At 45.5% G+C, this 23,071-nt stretch overlaps 3 protein-coding genes across 4 annotated transcripts in view; 1 reads left to right on the top strand and 2 right to left on the bottom strand.

The window, feature by feature from the left end:
- zswim5 (zinc finger, SWIM-type containing 5) overlaps positions 1-5,173 on the top strand; it is a 60,508-nt gene extending 55,335 nt beyond the window's left edge. Inside the window, exon 16 of the mRNA XM_076031566.1 lies at positions 257-5,173. Within this exon, the coding sequence (XP_075887681.1) occupies positions 257-1,119 (863 nt within the window). The 3' untranslated portion in view covers positions 1,120-5,173. The remainder of the gene's footprint in view (positions 1-256) is intronic.
- The window catches only part of toe1 (target of EGR1, exonuclease), a 314,622-nt gene that overhangs the window by 119,079 nt on the left and 172,472 nt on the right, over positions 1-23,071 (bottom strand). The window lies entirely within an intron of this gene.
- Positions 12,743-22,958, bottom strand: urod (uroporphyrinogen decarboxylase). Of its 2 annotated transcripts, none has more exons than XM_076031593.1 (10): positions 22,765-22,958; positions 21,140-21,252; positions 20,505-20,584; positions 20,016-20,078; positions 18,895-19,092; positions 17,860-18,021; positions 16,436-16,570; positions 15,947-16,047; positions 15,164-15,230; positions 12,743-13,035 (listed from the first exon to the last, which is right to left on the bottom strand). In XM_076031593.1, exons 1-10 carry the CDS (start codon positions 22,785-22,787, stop codon positions 12,871-12,873), a joined length of 1,107 nt encoding a protein of 368 aa, XP_075887708.1. In that variant the 5' UTR covers positions 22,788-22,958; the 3' UTR covers positions 12,743-12,870. The 2 variants fall into 2 exon arrangements, with proteins under 2 accessions (XP_075887708.1, XP_075887709.1); XM_076031594.1 differs by lacking the exon at positions 22,765-22,958 and adding an exon at positions 21,379-21,517.

Below are 23,071 nucleotides of genomic sequence, written 5' to 3'. Positions count from 1 at the left end.
CCTGAAATGATGCGCTGGGTTAAAATGAAGGCACTCGTCTATTTTTCCAAATACAAAAATCTTTTTTGAAGTATTTGTACTTCACTTCTGACCCCTGCCTTTAATCATCTGTCTTGATCTTATAAAACTGAACCAGATCAACATGCTAACGCTGTTTCCCTCTCTCTCCTTCCTTTAATTCCTCCACCTCCTCCTCCCCCTTCCCTTCGTCCTCCTCCTCCTCCTCCTGCTGCTCCTCTCCTCCCGCTCCCCACAGGCCTGCGGGCGCTGGTGAGCATCCTGCAGAGCTGGTACACCCTCTTCACGCCCACTGAGGCCACCAGCATCGTGGCGGCCACCGTCATGTCTCACAACACTATCCTGCGGCTGAGCCTGGACTACCCGCAGCGCGAGGAGCTGGCCAGCTGCGCGCGCACGCTGGCGCTGCAGTGCGCCATGAAGGACCCGCAGAACTGCGCACTGTCGGCGCTCACGCTCTGCGAGAAGGACCACATCGCCTTCGAGACGGCGTACCAGATCGTCATCGACGCGGCCGCCAGCGGCATGACCTACTCGCAGCTCTTCACCATCGCCCGCTACATGGAGCACCGCGGCTACCCGCTGCGCTCCTTCAAGCTGGCCTCGCTGGCCATGACGCACCTCAACCTGGCCTACAACCAGGACACGCACCCGGCCATCAACGACGTGCTGTGGGCGTGCGCGCTCAGCCACTCGCTGGGCAAAAACGAGCTGGCGGCCATCATCCCCCTGGTGGTGAAGAGCGTTCACTGCGCCACCGTGCTCTCCGACATCCTGCGGCGTTGCACCATGACGGCGCCGGGCCTGGCCGGCATCCCCGGCCGGCGCAACTCGGGCAAGCTGATGTCCACGGACAAGGCGCCGCTGCGGCAGCTGCTGGACGCCACCATCTCGGCATACATCAACACCACGCACTCGCGGCTGACGCACATCAGCCCGCGGCACTACGGCGAGTTCATCGAGTTCCTCAGCAAGGCGCGCGAGACCTTCCTGCTGGCGCAGGACGGACACATCCAGTTCGCCCAGTTCATAGACAACCTCAAGCAGATCTACAAGGGCAAGAAGAAACTCATGCTGTTGGTCAGGGAGCGCTTCGGCTGACCTTTGACACCCCCCCCCCCCCCGCCCCCTTGCTCGCTCACTCTCTCTCTCGCAGGGACCCTCGTCTTTGGGAAGTAGTTCCACTTGTTTGTTTCTATTTATGAGGGTTTTTTTTTTTTGTATTTTTTTACTCTTCATGTCGAGCCATTCATTTGAAGTCTTGCGTTGGTTTTGTTTGGTTTTGTCCTGTTATCCTCTTTTCTTTTCTTTTCTTTTCTTTTCTTTTCTCAATGTGAACCGAGAAGTGTTCGCAGTGCGTTGCTCTACTTCATGCAGGCCGCGGCGGCCTGAACAGTCAAAGGAACTAACAGCGAAAACAAAGCGTCTCTCTCTCCTCCTGCAGACGGTGAGGTCAAGGTTGAAAAAGTCCAGAGATTTTGAAAACAAAGTGGAACTTTTGTTTGTTTGCTTGTTGTAAGGAGGCAGATGGGCAATTTAAAAAAGCAAGAAAGAAAGAAAACCAAAAGCGTTTGCTGGATGGGGTACTTTTTCGATCGGCTGGAAGATTTTCTGCTGCGGGTAAAAAGAAACAATTGTGAAAAGGCGGGGTGTTTTTTTTTTTATTTCCTTCTATGGAAAAAGGAGTGCGTCAATCCAAAAGAATCTCGACTGAGACTTCTGTCTCGTCAACTTTAACTCCTCTGTCAAAAAGCATCTCATCCCGGGCTGGTGAAGTCCAGTGTGTGACTCGACTCTCCAGTCTAGTTCCCCACCTTCCTGATTCTGTCTTCGTCTGTCGCCGTCGGAGCTTCTAACTCTCCAGCTTCATCTCCACGTGGAGGTGGACGATGCCAGGCTTCACGTCCACATCAGCCAGGAGGTTTTTAAACGTGACGACGACCGTGACGACGACCGCGACGGGACGGTCGGGGTTACGCACACACATCTCCAGTAGGGGCGACGTTGAGCCGTTCAACCTGTCTGACCTATGACCCCTCAGTTCAAGTTATGAGTATAAAAAGCAAGTCTGCATCTTAATATTTGGCCTTCAAGACAATTTGGACACAGGAAAACACTGATTCAGATTTATTTTTTGTCAACCTGTCTGCTTCAAACCAAATCATCCAACTCTTAAAATCTCACTGGGTTCTTGGTTGCTGGAACCAGAAAAGCTTTCATGGCCGTACGTGAGTAACACAGCACAGAATTGAAGAGGCTCACAGCGCCCACAATCCAAAATGTATCAGTGTTTTTTCATTATTTTAATATTGGCAAATTTGAATGATTGGAACTGCAGTCAAGAACAGGCAGAAACAAGACGCTCGCCGTGGCTTTCCTTCAGTTTGCTGGTGTAGTGATGGAAAAGGTTCAACAGTTAGCAGTCGCTGGTGATACTCTGTCCACACACTCAACATGTGTCTTTCACTCTTTTAGAAAAGGAAAAGAAAAAGTACCTTGTGACCTGCTCTCACTTGAGACCGCCTGCCTTGACACAGGAAGTGAGTTTCTCTCTCTCTCCGAGCAACGCTCACGCTCCCTTCTTCCTCGCCCAGCCTGGCAAAGTGTTGTCGTTAGCACAGCAGGAGCACCGTTTTTTTTTTTAACACCGCACTAACTTACAAGCACTTGTCAAAGAAAAATACCACGCTTCTGCCTGTTTCAGTGGCATTTATTTATTATTGATTGGCAGACAACCGGAACGCGGGGAACAATTGCGCCCGTCAATGTCGGGACAATAGAAGTAAAAGTGGTTGGTTTTTTTTATTTTATTTTTATATTTTTCCTTTTTTTTTAAATGCAGGAAGATTTTCTTGTCTGATTTTTTTTTACATTCCACGAGAGCTACCTTCACCGCTTCCCCAGGTAGTCAGTCACAACTCTGGGCCTTTTCTGTCTCTCTCTCTCTCTGTCTCTGTCTCTCTCTGTCTCTCTCTCTCTCTCTTTGATTCGTTGCAACACAGACATGGGGGGAAACTGAGCAAAAGAAAAAGGAAAAAAGAGATACGAAACTCAGTTCTCAGGGACATCACTTAAAGAAATTAAAAAAAAAAGTAGTAGCATTAAGCATTTAAGATATTGTAAATATTAAAGTGTCAATTCAAAAAATTGTAAAGTTATAATTATTTATATTAAGTGTGTTATGCGTTTGCTGTTTATTTGACTTTTTATGTTTGTTTGTTTTTTCTCCTGCAAGGCGTGTGTGTACTTGAACAGTTTTGGACAGGCCGTTTGACAGTGTGTCTGTTTTTTTTTATTATTATTATTATTTCTATGTAAACACAAAGACTTCAAGGCATTTCTCAGGTGCTCCTGTGTACATTTCTTTTCGTTTTTTGTCTTGCTCTAAGAACTTTTATTATTGTGTTTTTTATTTTTGTTTTTTTTCCATTGTGGATTAACAAAGAAAAACAAAAACAAATCTTCGTTCCCAAAGGAAGCATGACGTTTGGAGTTTAGACTGAGGAAGGCATTGATTTGTAAACCGAACTCAACCTGACTATGCAGAACTTTTTCTTTTCTTTTAATTGAGAGTCTTGTCGCCTCATCGGGATGTCTCCCTAAAACAGTGACGTGTGACGAGAAGACACAGAGGACCGAAGATGATGGAGAACCGAGGCGGCGACACCGCGCATGGCTTCTATTGGCGCAGTAGCCATCCTGCTTCCGCTACCGCAATTTCGTGGGGAGAAGAAGAGAAAGAAAGAAGGGAGGGAAATATGAGACACTCAAACTTGTGGGAGTTGCCTTTTCGGACGGACCAATGTACAAAGTTTGTGTTCGCTTTCTACGTTTCTGTGTTTTTTTTTTTTTATTTTATTTTAATCAGGACTCAAGCCTCCAGTGTCTTCTCAGAGGTGTCGGCGGCTCCGCCAACAAACAGCGGCGGGTTAAAAGTGTTCGTTCCTGCAGTGGTTCCCTCTCGCTTGATCGCCGACCTCCAGCCTGAAAACCTTGAGCTCACTCGCTCACCTCCGTCGTCTCGCTCGCCACAGTTCTACTGGTCATCGCTTATCTGTTTGTTTCCCCTCCTTGTTTCACCGCTGACAGAGTTCAGCGAGCCTCCGCTTCTAGGACTTTCTATTAAATCGCTTAACGTTTGAACCTTAACGTAGCTTAATGATGACCGAAAACCGCGATCAATCGTCACCAAAATTCACGTGGACATACGTAGTCACGCCCACTTGCAGCTCTCCAAAAATCACAAAGAATCGGAAATTAAGCTACGTGAAGACCTTTCTCTATATTGAGCGCCTATGGAGAGTAAAAAGGCTTAATATGGAAAGTATCCATGAAACGGGAGTTATCGTTTAGGTTTTTCGAGTGGTGGAAGTGGGCATGACTAGAGATGTCCACATGAAATGTGGCGATGATGGCGGTCATTAAGCTACGTTAAGCTTAAGTGTCTTAGAATGTCACCCGCTTCTCCTCCTCCTCCTCCTCCCATAAAGCACAACAACAGGCATCCGCAGCAGTTTTGTGTCCTTAAACAAATAAATAAGTAATTAAATAAAATGTCCCTCAGACTTGAAATAGGCGCGAAGGGGGAGGGGCGTCACTTCGCCACTAGCTTGACCCGGAAGCTCCGGCTAGCTGCCTTCACGCCATGCGTCAACTCGCAGCATTACCACAAAGTAGATTTTTGTTTGTTTGTTTGTTTTTAGGACGTGTTAGCTGTGTCAGCCACTACCCAAACCTTCCTCACCTCCCTTCTCCCGCCTTTTCTTTTCATAGGGCAGTAGTGTTTGCTCGTAGTGCGTTAGTTCACCCCCCCCCCCCAGTTCTTTTGTTCGTTTTTGTTTATTGTTTTTTTTTTTTTCCTCACTTAAGGGAACATTGAAAGTGTTTGTTGCCTCTTTGTGCTACTGATTATAAAAAGGTATTTCCAGTATTTGGTGCCACAGAAGTATAATAGCTTATCATCAACACTTGCTTTGTTTTTTTGTTGTTTTTTTTTTTTTTATCATTATTTGTAATTTTTGTGCGACTTCTTGAGCTACTGTCTATAAAGCGAGAATTTATTACTATTTATGTAACGCTACTACCATTTTATATTGATTTGTGTCGGAATCTCAGTGCTTTTCTAAGAATAAAGTGTGAAACACAAGCAAAAGAATTAATCTTTTTTGTGCCCAAATGATTTGTCTATGACAAGAATCATTTTTTGTGTGACATTTTAGCCAATATCTGGCTAAAAACCTGATATAATTACCCTCTCTCTACTTAATATTAAACATCTTCATATAAAACACTGTCTGAAATGATTATGATTTAAAAAACAAAACAAAAAAAACAAATGGGTTGTAATAAATATTATTGATATTATATGTGTCACATCAGAGCTTTGCAGTGGTGTCCTACAGGGCTGTGTCCTTGCACCAGTTTAATTGTATAATATAAAATATTGAGAGATTACATGATACATATATGGGTAAGACAAATTCAAAAAACTCACTTGTACCTGTATAATGGTGGGGGGAGGGGAAGTGTGGACATTTTCTTCACACATTCATTCACCTTTAAAGACTCTCCATTGTGAACATTATCACCACTCGTGCTATTTATGCTTTCTGTCAGAGTTTATGCCTTCTCTTTGGGCCTTACCGTGATGTTTTTAATCGCTCTGTCACATTGAAGAAGCTCCAGACGCAGTTGTTGTCACACAGTGCTGCGCTTCTTAGCCAATCTAACCCACCAGGCATCCGTGATGGATGGAGCAAACGCAGGCTGATACAGTTCCATCCATCTTTGACTCGTTTGCCTTTTCTCAGGATATTTTTCTCCCATCCCCTCCTTCGCCGCTTCATTCTCATTCATTAGATATTCCCACTGAGCCGTCTGAGCAGGCAATCAGGCCGTCATGGAGTGCTAAGTGTACCCCTAACACGTTGTGTGTGTGTGTGTGTGTGTGTGTGTGTGTGTGTAGATTGATTGGCTGATGGTAAATGAGCAGATTTATATTAATTATCTAGACAGATAGACGGAGCAGTGATTGCAATGTGCTCAATCTTTTTATCCTCCACTCTCGCTGTATGTCTCCCTATCGCTGTTTGAATCCATCCAGCTGTCTACTTGGGGTCACACGTGTCCGTGTGGATTCCCTGCATGCTTCTTTTTGTGATGCTGCTTAATTAGAGGATGTGTCTCTGTAAATAAGATTGTTTTAGATGAGGGCAAGGTGAACAGAGACGAGGAGATTTCTGATTTCTGCTTAAAAAAAGGATTTATTTTTCTGCTTCTGGGAGAGAAAAAAATGCCTGTGAACAAAAATGGCTCCAGAAGTATATATTTAAAAAAAAAACAAAGAAAACGCGCAATGTGTGAACTTTCCGTTTTGTTTCAGATCCACAAAATTCTGAATTCCCACCAAAGTAATGCCAGTAATCCCCACAGCATTGTGCCTCTCTCCCCTTTCACTCTCCGTAAACTCCCTTTAAATGAGCTGCACCTGTCCTCCTCCTGGCGGGCCAAACCATCTGTTTCTGGGGACAAGGCAAAGTCACCGTTTCCGCTTGTAAATAAGTGCATTTATATCAAAAACAATACCTGAAAGAAATATACAATAAAATAATTCTGCCAAAAGTGATTAATAACTTTTCTTTTGTTCACCATTTGTTCTTTTAAATGACAAAATAATAGTTTCACTGTTAACTGCAAATCCCCCTGCTCAGGGAAGAATACAAGCTGCTACTTCAGGTCCGGTGAGGAAGGTAGAAGAAGAAGAAGAAGAAGAAGAAGAAGAAGAAGAAGAAGAAGAAGAAGAAGAAGACCTTTATTGATCCTACGGTGGGGAGATTTGCAAAGGTAAGCTGTGTCTTCACCACAGTCGTCCGTTTCACGGTGTCCTAGAATCATTACTGCACCTGCGTGCATCCTGCACAAAGGTCTGATAATCGGCTGAACATTTTCTTCTAGTGAAGATGAATTACAAGTAGATGTCTGGCTGACCTTTAGATTAATAAATCTTAATGAACACTTTGATGTCCTTTCAAGACCGGAGGATGTTAACGCACTCAAAGGGACAGTTCACGCTGAAATGAAATGCATCTCACTCTTCTACTGAACCACAGCATTCCCCAGTCCTGTTTATGTACAAAGCGTCGGTCTTGGGTAAAGCTATGGCAGGGGTGGCCAAACTTTTTGACTGGTAACCACAATGGGTTCTAAAATGTGACAGAGGGGCCGGAGGAAGAGCGGATATATGGAGTGTATTAGTGACCCACCTCAAAGGAGAAAAACAATATATCATAGGATATATGGAGAACATGTGCTTTGATGTCAATTGAGAACAAAAGCATTGAAACAAAATGTGTCTTGGAAGCCCCACAGAATTTAGCTCTCTGTGGAAATGACTGAGTACTGTGTCGTTGTGAACCCTTTTTGGAGAACACAATTCACTGAAAATATTTGCGTACTGCTTCTGCAAAGGAATTGTGTCCTCAGTTATACACAATCTCATAAAAGCGCCACACTTTGAAACATTTAGCAGTCAAGGGCAGTAAAGGAGTTTTTTGGCTCTAAAAGGGAATTTTGCACAATATGGCGCAATTAGTATTCGCTCAATGTGATATATTTGGAAAGTGTGATCTACAGACATGTGATCTAGGACTTCCTTGTTGGGACAGGAAGTGGTGGGACAGGAAGTGATGGGAAAGGAAGTGGTGGACAGCAGCAGTGAGTGACGCAGCTTCAGGCCTGCAGAGCTTCTGCCTCCACAGCCCAACTGTGGTAATGATGCCTATCAGTCTCTGTCACCGCCGCCTCTGTGTGGATGTGTGTGTTCATTCATGCATGTGCTCATTGAAAGATTTAGCGTGTGTGTGTGTGTGTGTGTGTGTGCACACGTGTGTTTGTTTGGTGGGCGGCCCCTGATACACCCTGATAGTGTCCATCCACAGCAGATGATGTACAGCCTGCTGTCTCTCCAGGCAGATTGGATTTTCAGGGCTGCTGATTTGCTGAGAGATGGACCCTGGACCTCCCTAAAACGCAGACACACATGCACGCGCGCACGCGCGCACACACACACACACACACACACACACACACACACACACACACAGCAGAGAGGGACACACATCCATCTGTTCAATCTCTATGTGCACAAAAAAGACCATGAGATGAAATGACTCTGTCTCTACTTCTCTCTCTCTCTCTCTCCGTCTCTCTCTCTCTCACACACACACACACTCATTCACACTCACTCTCTCTCACACACACACATGAACACAAATGAATATGCACACTTCAATATTATTGTCCTGCAAAGGCTGTAAAGGCGGCCTTGTGGAAATTGATCTCCGTTTCTAAAGAGCACCATTTCATTGTTGCAACCTTTATTCTCTCTCAGTCTCACACACACACACACACACACACACACACACACGCACACACACACGCAGCATGTCACTTTGTCCCCAGATGGCCCACTAACACACAGCTCCAGCCTCTTCGGTCTTACCTGTCGACAATCAGCAGTGATTTCTGTTCATTTGTCTTCGCTATTTACGCTGTTGGGGGTGGGCGGGTGGCCCAACAAAAGCGTGTGTGTGTGTGTGTGTGTGTGTGTGTGTGTGTGTGTGTGTGTGTGTGTGTGTGTGTGTGTGTGTGTGTGTGTGTGTGTGTGTGTGTGTGTGTGTGTGTGTGTGTGCGCGCTACTCTGTTTATGACACTGCAGCAACACAAAGGAGCAGGAGATGAATGAAAGCCGGCTTTCATTTGAGGAGGAATTGTTATTGCCAACATTAATTCAGCTGTTCTGAGCCCTCTGCGTGTTGTGTGTTTTGCTGTGTATTAATAATGTCCACTTCCACTCGTTCCCAATTACATGAAAGGATTGTATGCAACATCTCCAACCCTTTTCTGAAGACCTACAGAGCCCCCACAACATTTGGCCTTCGGGGGTGGCGGGGGGGGGGGGGGGATTTCATCCCTCAATCTCCGGCTGGCAATGTTACGTTGGACTGAATGCGACATATATTCAGCACAAGCAGGAAGATAGGTAAGAAATGTGTGTAGTTTAGTTTAAAAGAGATGAAATAAAATCACAAAAAAAAACCACAAAGGCTAAAGGTTTGGGAGGATATATTTTCAAATCAAAGAGCAAATATATTTATTAACAATAAATATAGTTCAATAGTTTGTTCCAGTTTTTTCTAGATTATTTTATATAAGCTTCATACATGACTTTATCTGTGCCCCCTCCCTACTACAACAGCCTGGTCACATGATGTTATGATTTGCAGGAGTCCTTCACAACAACAGCATCACCATCAGATGTAGCAGCAGCAGCAACAACAGCAGCAACAACAACCGGATTTACTGGAATCTGCTTATCTGACGTTCTTAGCGGCCTCGCGCAGAAAAACACCATTTAGGATTAATTGGTGTGTCCTCGTGTAAAGAGCTTCACTATGATTACAGTCACAATGCACAGGGGACTGTGTCATAGTGATATGTCGGTTGCGACTGTACTCAAAAATCTGGCTCTTTTGATTGGACGAGGGGAGCCGGTCCCTGCCCGCAAGCTGTTTGTTTTTCTTTCTGTAAAGTAAGTCAGTGATGTTTCTTTTACATTGAACTTTACAGATTATAATGATCACACAAATATCAACATATTATTAATAAATCAATCAACTTTGTTTGTACAGCGCTGAATCACAACCAAAGGCGTCTCAAAGTGTCTTTGTACGATCAGAAGAAAAAAAATAACTAAACCCTCCAGAGCAGCAGGGGGCGACAGTGGCCAGGAAAAACTCCCCTGTAGGAAGAAACAGGGAGCAGATCCAGACTCCAGGTGGCGCTCATCTGCTCTGACTGGTTGGGGTGAAAGGGAAATGTGAAAAATCACTGCTGTCCACTTCCTGTCTAGTCTAGTCTTTATGCCGTGGCTGATTGGTGGATGGTGACTAAGCAGACTAGATGTGAGAGAGGACAGGTTCACACATGCATCACCTCGGTGCCCCCCGGCTTTCACAAGGCGGATTAGAGAGGCTCTTTCATTATTGGAAAGCTAATCTACTGCGTGTTGTTGTAGAGGCCTCTCCTAACTGGAGCTGTTTATTTATATTCATGCAGACCTTCATTACTGAGCAGGTCTCAGAGGACTGCGGGCTGCGTTAGCCAGCACACCTTCAGGCAGGACACCGCCTCCATCCTGTTCCACTTAAAGTCCTAGTTGTTGTGGCACTTCTGTCCCACTTACTGGGCCAGAACAAGCCAGTGTTGGTGGGAAGAACCAACTACTATCCAGCCATCCAGAAGGCGTGTTCCACCCTGGACAGGCTGCCAGATCAGCGTGGGGCCACAGTCACATTCAACTGCTGAACTGGAGCCATGCTCTGTAGTCTCCCACTCTCCCATCTCATTCTCTTTCTTTCTCTTTCTCATGCACAAATCATTTTCCACCATAAACACCATATAGTGTTCATTTCATGGGTCAACACGGTGGCGCAGTGGTTGGTGCTGCCTCCTCACAGCAAGAAGGTCGTGGGTTTGATTCCGGGCCTGGGACCTTTCTGTGTGGAGTTTGCATGTTCTCTCCGGGTTCTCCAGCTTCCTCCCACACTCCAAAAACATACATGTGAGGTGTGCTTGTCTCGATGTGGCCCTGTGATGAACTGGCCACTTGTCCAGGGTGTCACCCTGCCTTCACCCTATGACAGCTGGGAGAGGCTCCAGCAGACCCCCCTGAGCCTGAGCTCAGGAAGAAGTGGGTGAATGGAATGGAATGGAATGGATGCTCATTTTATTTATACATACTGTGTGGCGGGCACTAGGGGGCATTGTCTCACACCAGCCCTGGAGAAGTGACATTGGGGGTGGGGTGTGTGTTTGCCTGGGCGGTGGGACATTCAAAAGCACTTGGAACTCGTCACTTGCGACGGCTCATCTGTGTTCTTCTCAACCTCCACGACTGTTCATATCTAGTTTGTTTATATCTGGTCTGTTTATACTATATACACTGTTCATTCTGGTTATACCAATACATACCTGTACATGCACTTACTTGTGGCAATACTTACTCTTTTTCATCTTGCATCCCCCCCGCATTTATTGTTTTTAACATTCTTATTTATTCAGGCTTATATCGGGACCTGAGTCCTAATTTCGCAACACTAATGTGAAAATGTGAACTGGTATGACAATAAAGTTCCTTGAATTCACACATAAGGCAAATTCAGAGTTGCCAATTGGCCTCAACGGGTGGTTGTGAGGTGTCATACGTACCAGGCCGCCAAGCACTGACTTTGTCTCACTACAAGGGGTAAAAACACTTGTCCTACAACAGCCTGGTAATCAGGCACGACAGTGAGCATTTGTCTGCTAAATTTGTGTAGTCTGATCGTGGCATTGTGTGACTGTGAGGAAGCCAGAGAACCTGGAGAACACGTGCACAAGGAAACACAGGGAGAACATTCAGAGTCCACACGGAAAGACTAAAAATTGTCACTTTGTCTCCACTGATAGTTTACTCTCATTTTCTTTTGTTCAGACAAATACATTGGGATGCAAGGATTTCACCTGCTCAACAGTTTCGACTATGACTCCAGTCTTCCTCCTAGGCATGGAATTGAACCCACAACCTGCTAGCTGTGAGGCGACAGCGCTGACCGCTGTGCCACTGTGTCGCCCTGTTCTCAGCTGCATTATCAAAGTTTATTATTCAGGACTGAAAAATAGCAGTGTTTTCCAACATGACTATTAACAAACTCCCCACAGTGAATCAGTGCTTTTCCTTGCTCCTCTTTTCAGACCACACAGCTGTGGAAATCAGCATTTTTGTGATGTCACAAAGGGCACAGATACCTCTCCACTAATTCGCCACCAGCCAGGTGCTAATGCCTCCCCCTGAGGACACCAAGCTGTTCCATTGGATGGTCCAGGATGGAAGATGAAGGTGATGGTCATATTATAATGGAAATAGGTAATAATCAAGCTGAAAGCCCAGTGACTTTTTTAAAAATTTTATTTTAAAGATTGAATCTCTAATAAACTGGGTGAGAAAATGTATCCAGATAGACGGACGCGTTTTCCAGTTTCTTAAACTGTAGTTGTTAAAATCATCTCTTTGAAAGTAGGAAAGGTGAGACTTGACAAAGCGGTGGCTCCCTCCTTCCTGCCTCTTTCAGTGGAGATAAAAATAATTCTGCTCCTGCTGGGATCCAGCGGGAGGCTTTGCCCACTTACTGATGATAATGATGATGACGGTAGGTGGACGCCCACCCTCACCGCTTGCCACCCGCCCCGCTCCTGACATTTCATTGTCCGCCTGTGTTCGAGCCTCCCGCTGCACCGGCACAAAGACGAGCGCTCTGATTGGATGGATGCAATCGTCCCAAACAAGCACGTTTAAATCCATTTTTTTCTTTTATCTTTGGAGTCAAAGCCTTTGCTGAGCATTTTGAATTGATCCAATATTCGTCTAAATCCCATACGAGCGTCGCTGATGTGTTTTGTGGTGTGTGTGGATGCACGTCCTGAACCGCGGCGCCCCCGATGGAACCACATAATCCACTGGAGGTCAGATCAGCGCATTAATAGAGGAGCCCAAATCCTGTCGTGTTTACGAGGAAAACGCGGCCGATGCACGTACACGCTCATAAAGACTCGGATGTTTTTGTCTCCGACTAATACTGCTGTGTTTTATTTTTTGTTTTTTTTTGCCTTGACGACTAACATCGACTCAAGCAGTTGAAAACAAACGGGGACTGTTTTTATTTCATCTTTCATTTCAATTTCTCATCAAATATTCCAGTTGCTGTACAGTTTCCAATCACCACAGACAGATACTTTTTTTTGGTTTGGCCGTCTTCACTTTTGCTTCATCATCTGTTTGGAGTGCCGGTGCACTGCTTCCACGAAGGCGCCCACGTTCTCGGGCTCCATGTCGGGGTAGAGGCCATGGCCCAGGTTGGCGATGTAGCCCCGCGTGCCGAACCCCTCCAGCATGTGCTTCACGATCTCCGAGATCCTCTCCTAGGAAGAGGGGAAAAGAAACCAGGAGGGAGGAGTTAGAGCAGAGGAACTACACCAGACCCGACCCGACCCGACCCGAACCGCCAGCTCCGGTCCAGTTCAACAGAAACATGGTGGTTCACTCTCGAAAGAAAGCTAAGCAGTGTTGCCAACTCCCCAGGACGAAAAGTCGCTATTGGCCGTCCTAAAAGTCGCTAAAAAAGCGCTAAATGACATCATCACTGTAATGGACACCTTCAAACTCCAAATCCAGGCCACAGTGTAATTATATTTGGCCTACCAGGCCATTAAAAAAAAAAAAAAAAAAAAAGACTGCTAGAGCTGCTGGCCTGCCTCGGTTACACAGCACATGAACCGCTGGTACTACAAATCCCAGAATGCTCTGTTGGTATTTTGGCGAGTCAATGAGAACAGGATGTTCATCGAAGGAAATTACTATGGTGAGACGACTTAAAACCATATTTCAATTGCAAACACTTTCTGGCTAATTGGGCTCATGTGTCCACCAAAGACAGTTTTCAATTGCTTGCTTTGGCATTTAGAGATGAAGAACTTAAAAATAAAACTCCCATCGGCTGTGAGCACCGTCACATTTTCTTTTAATCGAAGGAAGAGCTACCAACAACGGTCATGTGACCTTTGTGCTTGCCATCATCTTGGGCTCATGATGTCAGGTTCCAGCTGGCTGATATAGTTACAGTGCATTCCCAATCTCTCTAACTTTGTGAGTAATCAATGCATCAAACATCAACTAATAAAACCCAGCCTCTGAATTAAGGCAGGGTGAAAAGTGCCAGTATGAGCAATAATAATAAAAACACGCCATCAGTTGCAGAGGGGGAAAAATGAGCGCCGAGCGCCCGGAAAGCTCGGTAAAAAGGTCCTCAAAATGTTTTCTCTTCAACTCGGCCAATAGTTGGTAGCAGCAGTTTGCTCTGGAAAAGCTGGAAGAACTGTGAGGAAATTCAACATTAAACTGGGAAGGTTGAGCGGAATTAATGGCGGGCAGCTTTTAGCTGATGAGCGCAGCGCAGCGACATTCATTAGCTCGAGCCAAAGGCAAACATTTTAGAGTGGAGGTCTTTGCTTTGCCGGGTCAGAAGCGGACCGGCCCATCAGTGAAACAGAGCAGCGAGGCGCTGAAGCAGAGAGGAGCAGACGAGTTCGTGGACGCTTCAACACTGAATTTCTGTAGTTTGCTCCTCTATGAACAGCCAACAGTTTTAGAAAACTTCAACCTTGCTATATATTGATTGATATTATATTGATAGTGAGTAAGTAAGTAATAAAATAGTTGTATTTCTTCCATTTCTTCTGTATTTTTAGAGCCATTTAAACAAAGCGCTAAACACCGCGGGGCTTCATTTTGTTGGAGTGTTTTTGTTCATTTTCAATTGACAATAAAGCACGTTTTCTACTCATCCCATGATGTATTTTTTGGGGTGGTTCACCAAAACACTACATTCATCTGCTGCTGCTCCGGCTCCCTCTGTCACATTTTAGAACCCATTGTGGCCCCCGCCATCAGAAAAGTTTGCCCACCCCTGTTAAAACATGACAGTTTCATGTCACACTGTGATACTGAGCCCTGGCTTTCTTATCGTCTAGTGTGGCAGCAATGCACTTCCGTGCAAAATTAATTAAAAGTTACAGGGGTGGAAGGTGGTCAGATGGTTGCGCTGGAGAAACAGCATCAAGACCTTCCTGACAGCAACCTTCCAACAGGGGGCCTCCACCGTCTCAGTGACTGAGGCCACAACGTACAAACGGTCTTTTGGACTTCTGGCCAAGAGGTTTAACGTTTTGAAAGCGCGCGCCTTTGGAAAAGCATGAAGTCATGCAGAGGGACTTCAAGCTCATGGCATTGACTGGAGACAAATGAGTGGAAACGCTGCCGATGTAAAAATAGATTGCGGTGAATGGAGTCGAGACTTTTAGACGGCACAACTACTGTAGGGATATTTTCACAAAAGAAAAACGAAAAAAAAAAAAATCATCATTCATGAGAAAGAAAAATGTTTGTGCTTCAGGTCCAGAGGCTGGGGGAGGAGGGGGGGGGGGTTACACATTTCAAACACAGTTGTCTTTTCAGAAAGTGTTGAGGTGATGTGAGAAGGCAGCAGGTTACCTTGGGGGCGTAGAGAGCACAGGGGTCCATGTTCCCCTGCAGGCTGACCTTCCCTCCAGAGCGCTCCCTGCACACACACACACACACACACACACACACACACACACACACACACACACACACACACACACACACACACACACACACACACACACACACACACACACACACACACTTTGTTGTTCTGTTGTCGATGGCATTCCAGAGACATGGCAGCAGAGGAGGGGGAGGAGGAGGAGGAGGAGGAGGAGCTACGATGGCTGGAAACACGTTTTGCTGGAAGCTTAAAAAAAAGTGTCTGTTAGATTTTGATAATATTTTGGCCTTTTTATCATTATTATCATTATTGCTATTAAAATCATTCTTCTCCTTTGTTTGGCTGTTTCCTTGTAGAGTGTCATCAGCCAATCATCTTCCTCCCATCTCACCCCGTCCTCAGCTTCCTCTTCTCTCACCCCATCCTAACTCCATTCATCTCCTGCGTGCCAGTTCCAATCTCAGCATCCTGCTGCTGATTTATGCACCGCCTCCTCCTCCTCCTCAGTCAGGCTTCATCGCAATCTAAACCATCACCTTCCTAAATCAAGGAAACTGATTTTTTTTGCCCAACGGTCTTCTCATGATTTGGTTCAGTTTTTTTGTATTTTCTTGAAGACAACGGAGGTCATTACTTTAATAAAGTGTCAAAATCAACAACTTGACCCGTTTTAATGACCATTCTACAAATCAAAAAAAAAAAAAAAAAAAAAAAATCCCAAATCATTAGCGCGTGATGCGCGTTACCGTGCGGATCGTGGATCGATGGTCCAGTCCAGGCCCACCACTTCGTAATTAGACTGCGACAGGTCCTCCACGCCGTAGTGAGCGTCCTTTGCGAACACGATCTGGAGGAGGCAGGGAGAAGCCCGTCATTTCTGGTTAAATGCTGCCCCCTACAGCACAGGAGCGGTAGCGATCCGCTTCTGCGGGTCCAGATGGATGTTAATGATGCCTCCAGGGAAACGGGAGAAGCTGGAGCAACAGAGCGATGATAAGAATAGAGGCGGGTATCGGAACCAGCACGGCAAGTTATTATGGGAGCAGGAGGGAAAAAAAAAAGAGAAGAGAGAAACACAGCGGGGAAATAAATAAGGACGTCACTATTGGCTTGTTCCCAGTCAGCGTAACGTGCCAGCGCGCATCGTTAGCCGCCTATTAGAAACAGGGGCAATTCAAGAGAGGCTCACTGCTCTTACGAAGCAGGAAGAGACGCTTCAGATGTGCGGAACCCACCATGGGGACGTCCTGTCCGGCCTCCTTCAGCTGGTCTTTGACCCGCCGGGCGATGTCCCGCAGGTACGGCAGAGAGAACTCCTGGAACTGGACGGGACCCAGGATGCCAGCGTGAGACTCAAACACCTGCAGGGCCTGGAGGAGCGCGAGGACGGAGGAGGTCAGAGGGAAGCAGCAGCATCACGGCGCTGCTGCAGCAGTCAGAAAAGATACTTTTGCCCTGTAAATATGATAATAAAGTTACTGTCCGTAGTCTGTTGTCTGATTGGTCTTAATGGCAACGATGGCCCTGGCGGCCAGCGACAGCTTTAACCGTGTCTTCTTCAAGTTGATGATATAAATACCATCGCTTTTCCCGCCTCCCTGGTGCAATACAATATTGGATGCATCATAGTAGGACCGCTGTTTTTTTTTTTACTTATTTATACATGCATTATTTGATTACTTGTTTTTGTTTTATTCCCAAACGGCACTGAATGTGGGCACTTTTAATTTCGTTGTACAATTCTTTTGAACAATGACAAATAAATCCTCTATTCTATTCTATTCTGTTGTCTTCATATCATGTTCCATTCCTGTATGTTGCAGTGGAGTTTTTATCCAATCATGCTTCAGCTATGAAATTGGCCCGAGGCCTTCAGAATCGACGTCGCAGGCTGCTGTCTGCTGTCAGTGGCCGCGGCCAATCACGTCTCCAGTATGCAATGGCCTTCACTTCTTACGCTCAACTGTGATTGGATAAGCACTCGTGAGAGCCAGAGAGACTGAAGACTAGATAATGACACAGCCATGACACAGGCCTGGGTCGGTGTGTTCATGCAGCATTGGGTTTTTGAAGAACAAAAGTAGGTTTTTGCTGCTTAAATCTGAGTGTGCACTCATTCCTAGAAACAGGTTTGTTTTCACTAGGATTTCATCGAGGGCCAACACACCGTGGACAACAACGACGACGACGATGATGCAAATTGAGCTAATGATTAGCAAATGAGGAATGAGGATGGAAAACTTTGACAGAGGTAAATGTAGAAAAACTTTTCAAAGACAGGTCAAGAAAAAAAAAAAATGATTGTATTTGGTGGAACATTGATGAACTTTCTCCAGGTAAGATGTGGACACTGATTTATAACATTCATTCGAAAGGAATGAACTACTGATTTTAGTTTTGTTTTTTTTCCTCCAAGAACAGAGGGTCTTTTTGAAAAGCTTGTTAGGTTTATTTGTTTTATGAATGTTGCTGCTGTGCAGCAATAAATTCTACCAGCTGCGTGTGGCAGAGAGGAAGGGAAGCCCATCATGTGTGTCGCCTGGGACAGACACTTGCACCGCACCAAACCCAGGAACCATCTCTTCCTAACATGCCGTTCATCGGGCGGTGAGCCCGTTGGGCCTGTGGGGGGTGCATCTGTACTCGGCCGCGTCCTGACCTGAGCTCCGGCTGCCACCTGACCCAGCAGGTACTGCACCACCACGTCCGTCAGCATCCTCAGCAGCATGTGACTGGCCTCGGGGTGCCGGTACAGCCAGCGCTTGGCCTTGGACTGCGTGTTGGAGCCGCCGCCTTCGATCATGTAGGACATCAGCGTCCACTGATGAGGGAGGGGGAGAGAAACAGGAAGCAGGTCAGTCAGTGAGTTACAGCCGTGTGTCAGGGTGAAGGTCCTAACACACCAGGAGCCAATTCGCTGGGCGAATAATTTGCGTTTTTTTCAAAACCTGTTGAAGTCAATGCAAGTTCTTTTTTTTCGCTCTTGTGTGGAATTGAGCGAGGCGAAAAGGCGAACGCTGGAGCTCTGACCGATCAAAATGATGATGGCATGTTGAGGACGTGACGTTGCATCAAAACTTGGGTCATTTGTTCTCTCTCTCTCTCTCTGCAAACGTGGAGCCAGCTGACGGAGCAGTCCTTTCAATTGTCCAACAAACCTTCTAGAGTACTGGCCCAAACCTCTCAGTCGCCACACTTTAAAAAAAAAAAAAAAATCATATATTTTATTCTTTTGTTTAAATCTGTTCTGAAAAGCTTTATATAGTATAAGCACATCCAAGGAAAACCAAAACATATTTTATGGCAACAGAAACTCCCATAACGTGGTCAAAAACTGCAACCACCGCTTCTTCACCAAACATTTCCATCTTCCACCTGCACCGCCGTGTAGTCACATGACCTGTACATCCAGCTGACGCACACAACACGGCCTCTCCAGACAGTAAAAACTAAAAATAACAACACTTTTAGCAATACAATAAGCAGAATAGACATGACCACTATAAACTGAGGTACTCGGCATACTAAAGTCATTACTGTCATTTAATGGCTGCAACACCTCTCTCAAGGAAAATTTGCCTTTTCGCGTCGCTTATTCACATCGCTCCGCCTATTTCCCGGTGTGTAAGGACCCTGAGTGTGTGTGTGAGTGTGTTTGGGGGGGGGGGGGGGGCAGTGTGTGCCATAGCCTGACCGGAGCTCCGGAGAATCCGATGAGGGGCACTTTGCCTTCTATTCTGTGGCGGGTGAGCGTGATGGCTTTGAAGACATAGCCCAGCTCCTTGTCCACGTCCACTTTGGTCTGCAGACGCTGCAGGTCTTCGGGCTCCTTCAGGGGCTCCGGGAATGTGGGACCCTTGCCAGCCACCATCTGGACCTCCATACCCATGGCCTGAAAAAGTAGAAGACAATAGAAGGCTTTATTAATCCCACACTGGGGAAAATAGCATGATTACAGCAACAGTACAGTAGAAAAGAATTGAGACTTTGTTAATTAAAAAGAAATGAAATGAAATATTTACAGACAACGACAAAGAAGGAACAAACAAGTTATTCACATTATATTGACATTTGGATTATTTAACAAGTTCTGTTCATAATTGCACCTTTATGAACTTTATGAAGGATTTTTTTTAAAACGTTGCAGGCCACCTTGAGGTGGCGCAAGAGCCATGTGGCAGCGGGCGCAGGAAACCGGAGGCTGCGTGCGTGAGTGCTGAGTCAGGTGTAAGAGCCGTGTGAGCGAGCGGCTCAAGATTCAGGGCCTGAAACGTCGCCACTCAGAGTTATTCCTGGCTCAGTCAGCATGCAGGCAACTTCCTTTTCCTTTCTTCTACAGGAAATCAGTGGCTGCTCTGTCGCTAGGCTGGCCGGCGCCTCCGTGCTTGACTGTGAAGGAAGATCAGCCCCCGCAAAGACGGGTTTCTAAAGACTTCAAGGTGTTGATGTGTTTCAGAAGCAGGCTGACTGTAGACCCTAGAGCAGTGGTCCCCAACCACCGGGCCGCGGACCGGTGTCGGTCCGTGGGTCATTTAGTACCGGGCCGGACAGAAAGAATAATTAACTTCTGTTAAATGCTCCCTTCCATTCTATCCCTGAGCAGGTCGGCTACTTGCTCGCTCCATTCCCGCAGCTCTCGCCGTGCCCATGCTGCCCCAGACATAATAAAACGTTCTTGATAAGTTATTAACTTCATTCCCTATTCATTAACTCACAATTCTAACAGTTAACAAGCCCAAATGTTTACAATATTATTAAAATATTTCCTTCTTTTTTTTTTTAAAGCATTCTTTTTCTATTTAAATAACAACTCACCTCTGGAACAACCAGGATGTCCGAGAAGATGATGGCAGCATCAAATGGAAATCGTCTCAGAGGCTGGCAGTGGAAAAAAAAGAAGACATTTTCAAAAAAAAAGAATAAAAAGAATGAAGAATGAAAAAGAGGAGCGCTAATGATGAATAATGAGCAGAAATCTCAACTAAATGTGCTTAAACCTTCACAATTGTAAGGTATTGCATATATGTCACTTTCTAAATTTCAATCCATACTTGTCTAAAAGCAATGAGGTGCTGCCATGTGATTGGCTGATAGGACACTGTCACAGAACAGACACTGGTGTGATGATAGAAATGAAATACTGAAAGGAAACAAAGCGTTTCTGAAAATTGAATGAGTCGTTTTTCTTCTAATGTTATAGGCGACACATATAATTTAAGTTGTGCATGAAAAAAAATGTAACTTGACATGGAAATTCTGCTTTGCTGCTGTTGGTAGTGAAGAACAGAAAGGCACTGGAGGCACCTGCAGTGTGAGTTCACAGCAGGCCTCTGGCGAGCGGCAGGTCTCGAAGAAGTCCTTCCCCGCTCTGAACTCACGGAACTCTGGGTGTGACATTCAATTCAACACTGGTCGTTAAGGTTGCAGAGTGAAAAAGCCAAAAGGAACATATTACACATAACACAAATATGTTATACATCAATACCAAATCAAATCACATCTTCTTTATTGTCATTGCAACAATGAAAATTGTTTGGGCTTCCCTCCCGTAGTGCAGTAAGTTAAAAGACAGTCAGATACACAGTTAAAAACCTTTTGACACACACATTCCCCTCCCCCACCAATAATTACACATACAATTTTTTATAATTTTTTTTTTAAAGGTTAAAAAGAGAAAAAGAGAAAGGGAATGCCCTGCTAAAAATGTTCTCAGCCAGTGAGGATGGGGCTCAGGCATTTAAAAGCCTGAGAGCCCACGGATAAAAAGTGCTTCTCAGTCTGTTTGTCCTGCAGCTGATACTCCTGTACCTTCTGCCAGAGCGCAGGAGTTCTAGGAGACTCCGGCCAGGATGTGTAGGGTCTGCCAGGATTTTCAGAGTGTTGCATTCCAGGGAAAGGAATGTGAAAGTCAAAGAGAAAAACAACACTTATTCCACTACCTGGAAGGTATCGTCCCGCCTGCCTCATGCACCACACTGGGACGTGTTGGGTCTCTTCACCGCGTGCCGCTCGCAGGAAGGTGTCATTCTGGAGCTGGGGGAAGTCCTTCGGTCTGGGAGGGGGTGAAAAAAAGAAGGTATAAAAACTACACTTATCAAACACATCCACATCAAATCAATGTGATTAGCATAACTGCGAAGAGCGCAATGAAAATGATAATTGAAATCTACTGATGCACATCCATCCATCCATTTTCAGCACCCGCTTCTTCCTGAACTTAGGGTCACGGGGGTCAGTTGGAGCCTCTCCCAGCTGTCATAGGGCGAAGACAGGGTGACACCCTGGACAAGACGCCGGTTCATCAAACAAAGACAAACAACCATTCACACTCACATGCACATCTACGGACAATTTAGAATTCCCAATTCACCTCAAGTGCACGTGTTTGGAGTGTGGGAGGAAGCTGGAGAACCTGGAGAGAACCCACGCAGACACAGGGAGAACATGCAAACTCCACACAGCAAGCAAGGCCCCAGACCCGGGATCAAACCCACAACCTTCTTGCTGTGAGGCGGCAGCACCAACCACTGCGCCCCCGCGTCGCCTTTGATATACATTCCAACGGCAATTTTTGGTCATTTCTATTTTCCTGCTAACTAGAATTTGTAACTCTTCTCACAAGTCCCAAACAAACCCATGTGGACTGATGACAATTGCTGCTATGCCATGCCAGTCGCAGCACGCTCTGACAACACAGGATCAAAGGTCAGACAATCCAAAATGTAACTGTGGATATGGTTTCAGCAACAGTTTGCTAATCAAAGAGCTCCAATGTGGGAAGAAGCTGCTGTTATCTGGTACACAGTGACACCGCACCCCATCCGTCAGCAGACACAGGGCACATCCTGCCACAAAGTGATGATGAGATAACTCTCCTCTGCCTCCTTATCAACACCCAGCAGCAGCAGCAGCAGACAAACGGTTAAATCAACCACGGAGTGACCAGTGATGCTTCAAAGCCCAGTCTAAGAGTTAGTTAAATGAATGAATGAATGAATGAATGAATGAATGAATTAATGAAATTACCTGCAACTGATCACCTGAGACCATGTAAACCCTCCAAAATAGACGTCAATAATGTGTTAGACTGTTCTTTTTGTTGGCTTTTGAACAAGAGGCGGTTGATAGCAATATTCATTCAAAAGCCATAGAAAGAAATTGAAACAACAACAAAACAAACAAAACACACACATACACACAACGCGCTTAGAATGCATGTAACTCGCAGGAATGTGTCCTGAATTTAACACAAACTCAACATGTTTATTATGCAGCTAAGGACACAAATATTTGAACACAGACTAAATATTTATTCACTTATTAACGTTTACGAATGAAGTTTCTCGAAAGAAAAAATGTCTTCAGGGTCAAAAAAATTATTGGAATTGTAGCCACATCAATTTGTCCGTTACATGACCATGATTATGCTGATGGAATAGATGCTTTCATAAGGATGACACGGGAAAATTAGGTAACGCTCATTTGTTTATTCAGGGAATCTTCGGACATTACATGTACCGTCACAGTAGTACGTTGGTTTAAGGTTAAAGACGGAAATACTCACAGGATTAAAGCGTCCTTGCTCATGTCTGCGGATGTAAACAGATGTCACACTGTCTCAATGACTCCCCGGTGTCTCTGTTCGGATGTCAGTTGCCACCTGCACCTCCTCAACTCACTTAAACCCGCTTGCAAAACTAGTTTGGTTCCACAGTGCGACGACCCCGGGCGCGGCCATCTTGGAGGAGCACGTGACCATACCCGGAAATGGAGAGTGATTTCAAAATAAGACCGTCCGTCTTTGTACAATTTAAAAAAGAATATAAAAAAAAGAAAAGTGAAACTAGTGAGCATAGTGAGTATGGTGAGGG

Source organism: Nelusetta ayraudi, unplaced genomic scaffold (assembly GCF_046127955.1).
Source record: "Nelusetta ayraudi isolate G7.1 ecotype Tasmania unplaced genomic scaffold, CSIRO-AGI_Nayr_v1 ptg000033l, whole genome shotgun sequence".
NCBI lineage: Eukaryota > Metazoa > Chordata > Actinopteri > Tetraodontiformes > Monacanthidae > Nelusetta > Nelusetta ayraudi.
The sequence above is the reverse complement of the archived record's forward strand: the minus strand, read 5'-3'. Positions and strand labels throughout refer to the sequence as shown.

Excerpts from the sequence above, each read along its gene's own strand:
- urod (XM_076031593.1), bottom strand. The coding sequence starts at position 22,787 with ATGAGCAAGGACGCTTTAATCCT. Across the intron at positions 18,022-18,894 it reads TCGGATTCTCCGGAGCTCCG|TGGACGCTGATGTCCTACAT; the intron begins GTCAGGCTATGG and ends CTCCCTCATCAG. Across the intron at positions 16,048-16,435 it reads CCGGACAGGACGTCCCCATG|ATCGTGTTCGCAAAGGACGC; the intron begins GTGGGTTCCGCA and ends TGCCTCCTCCAG.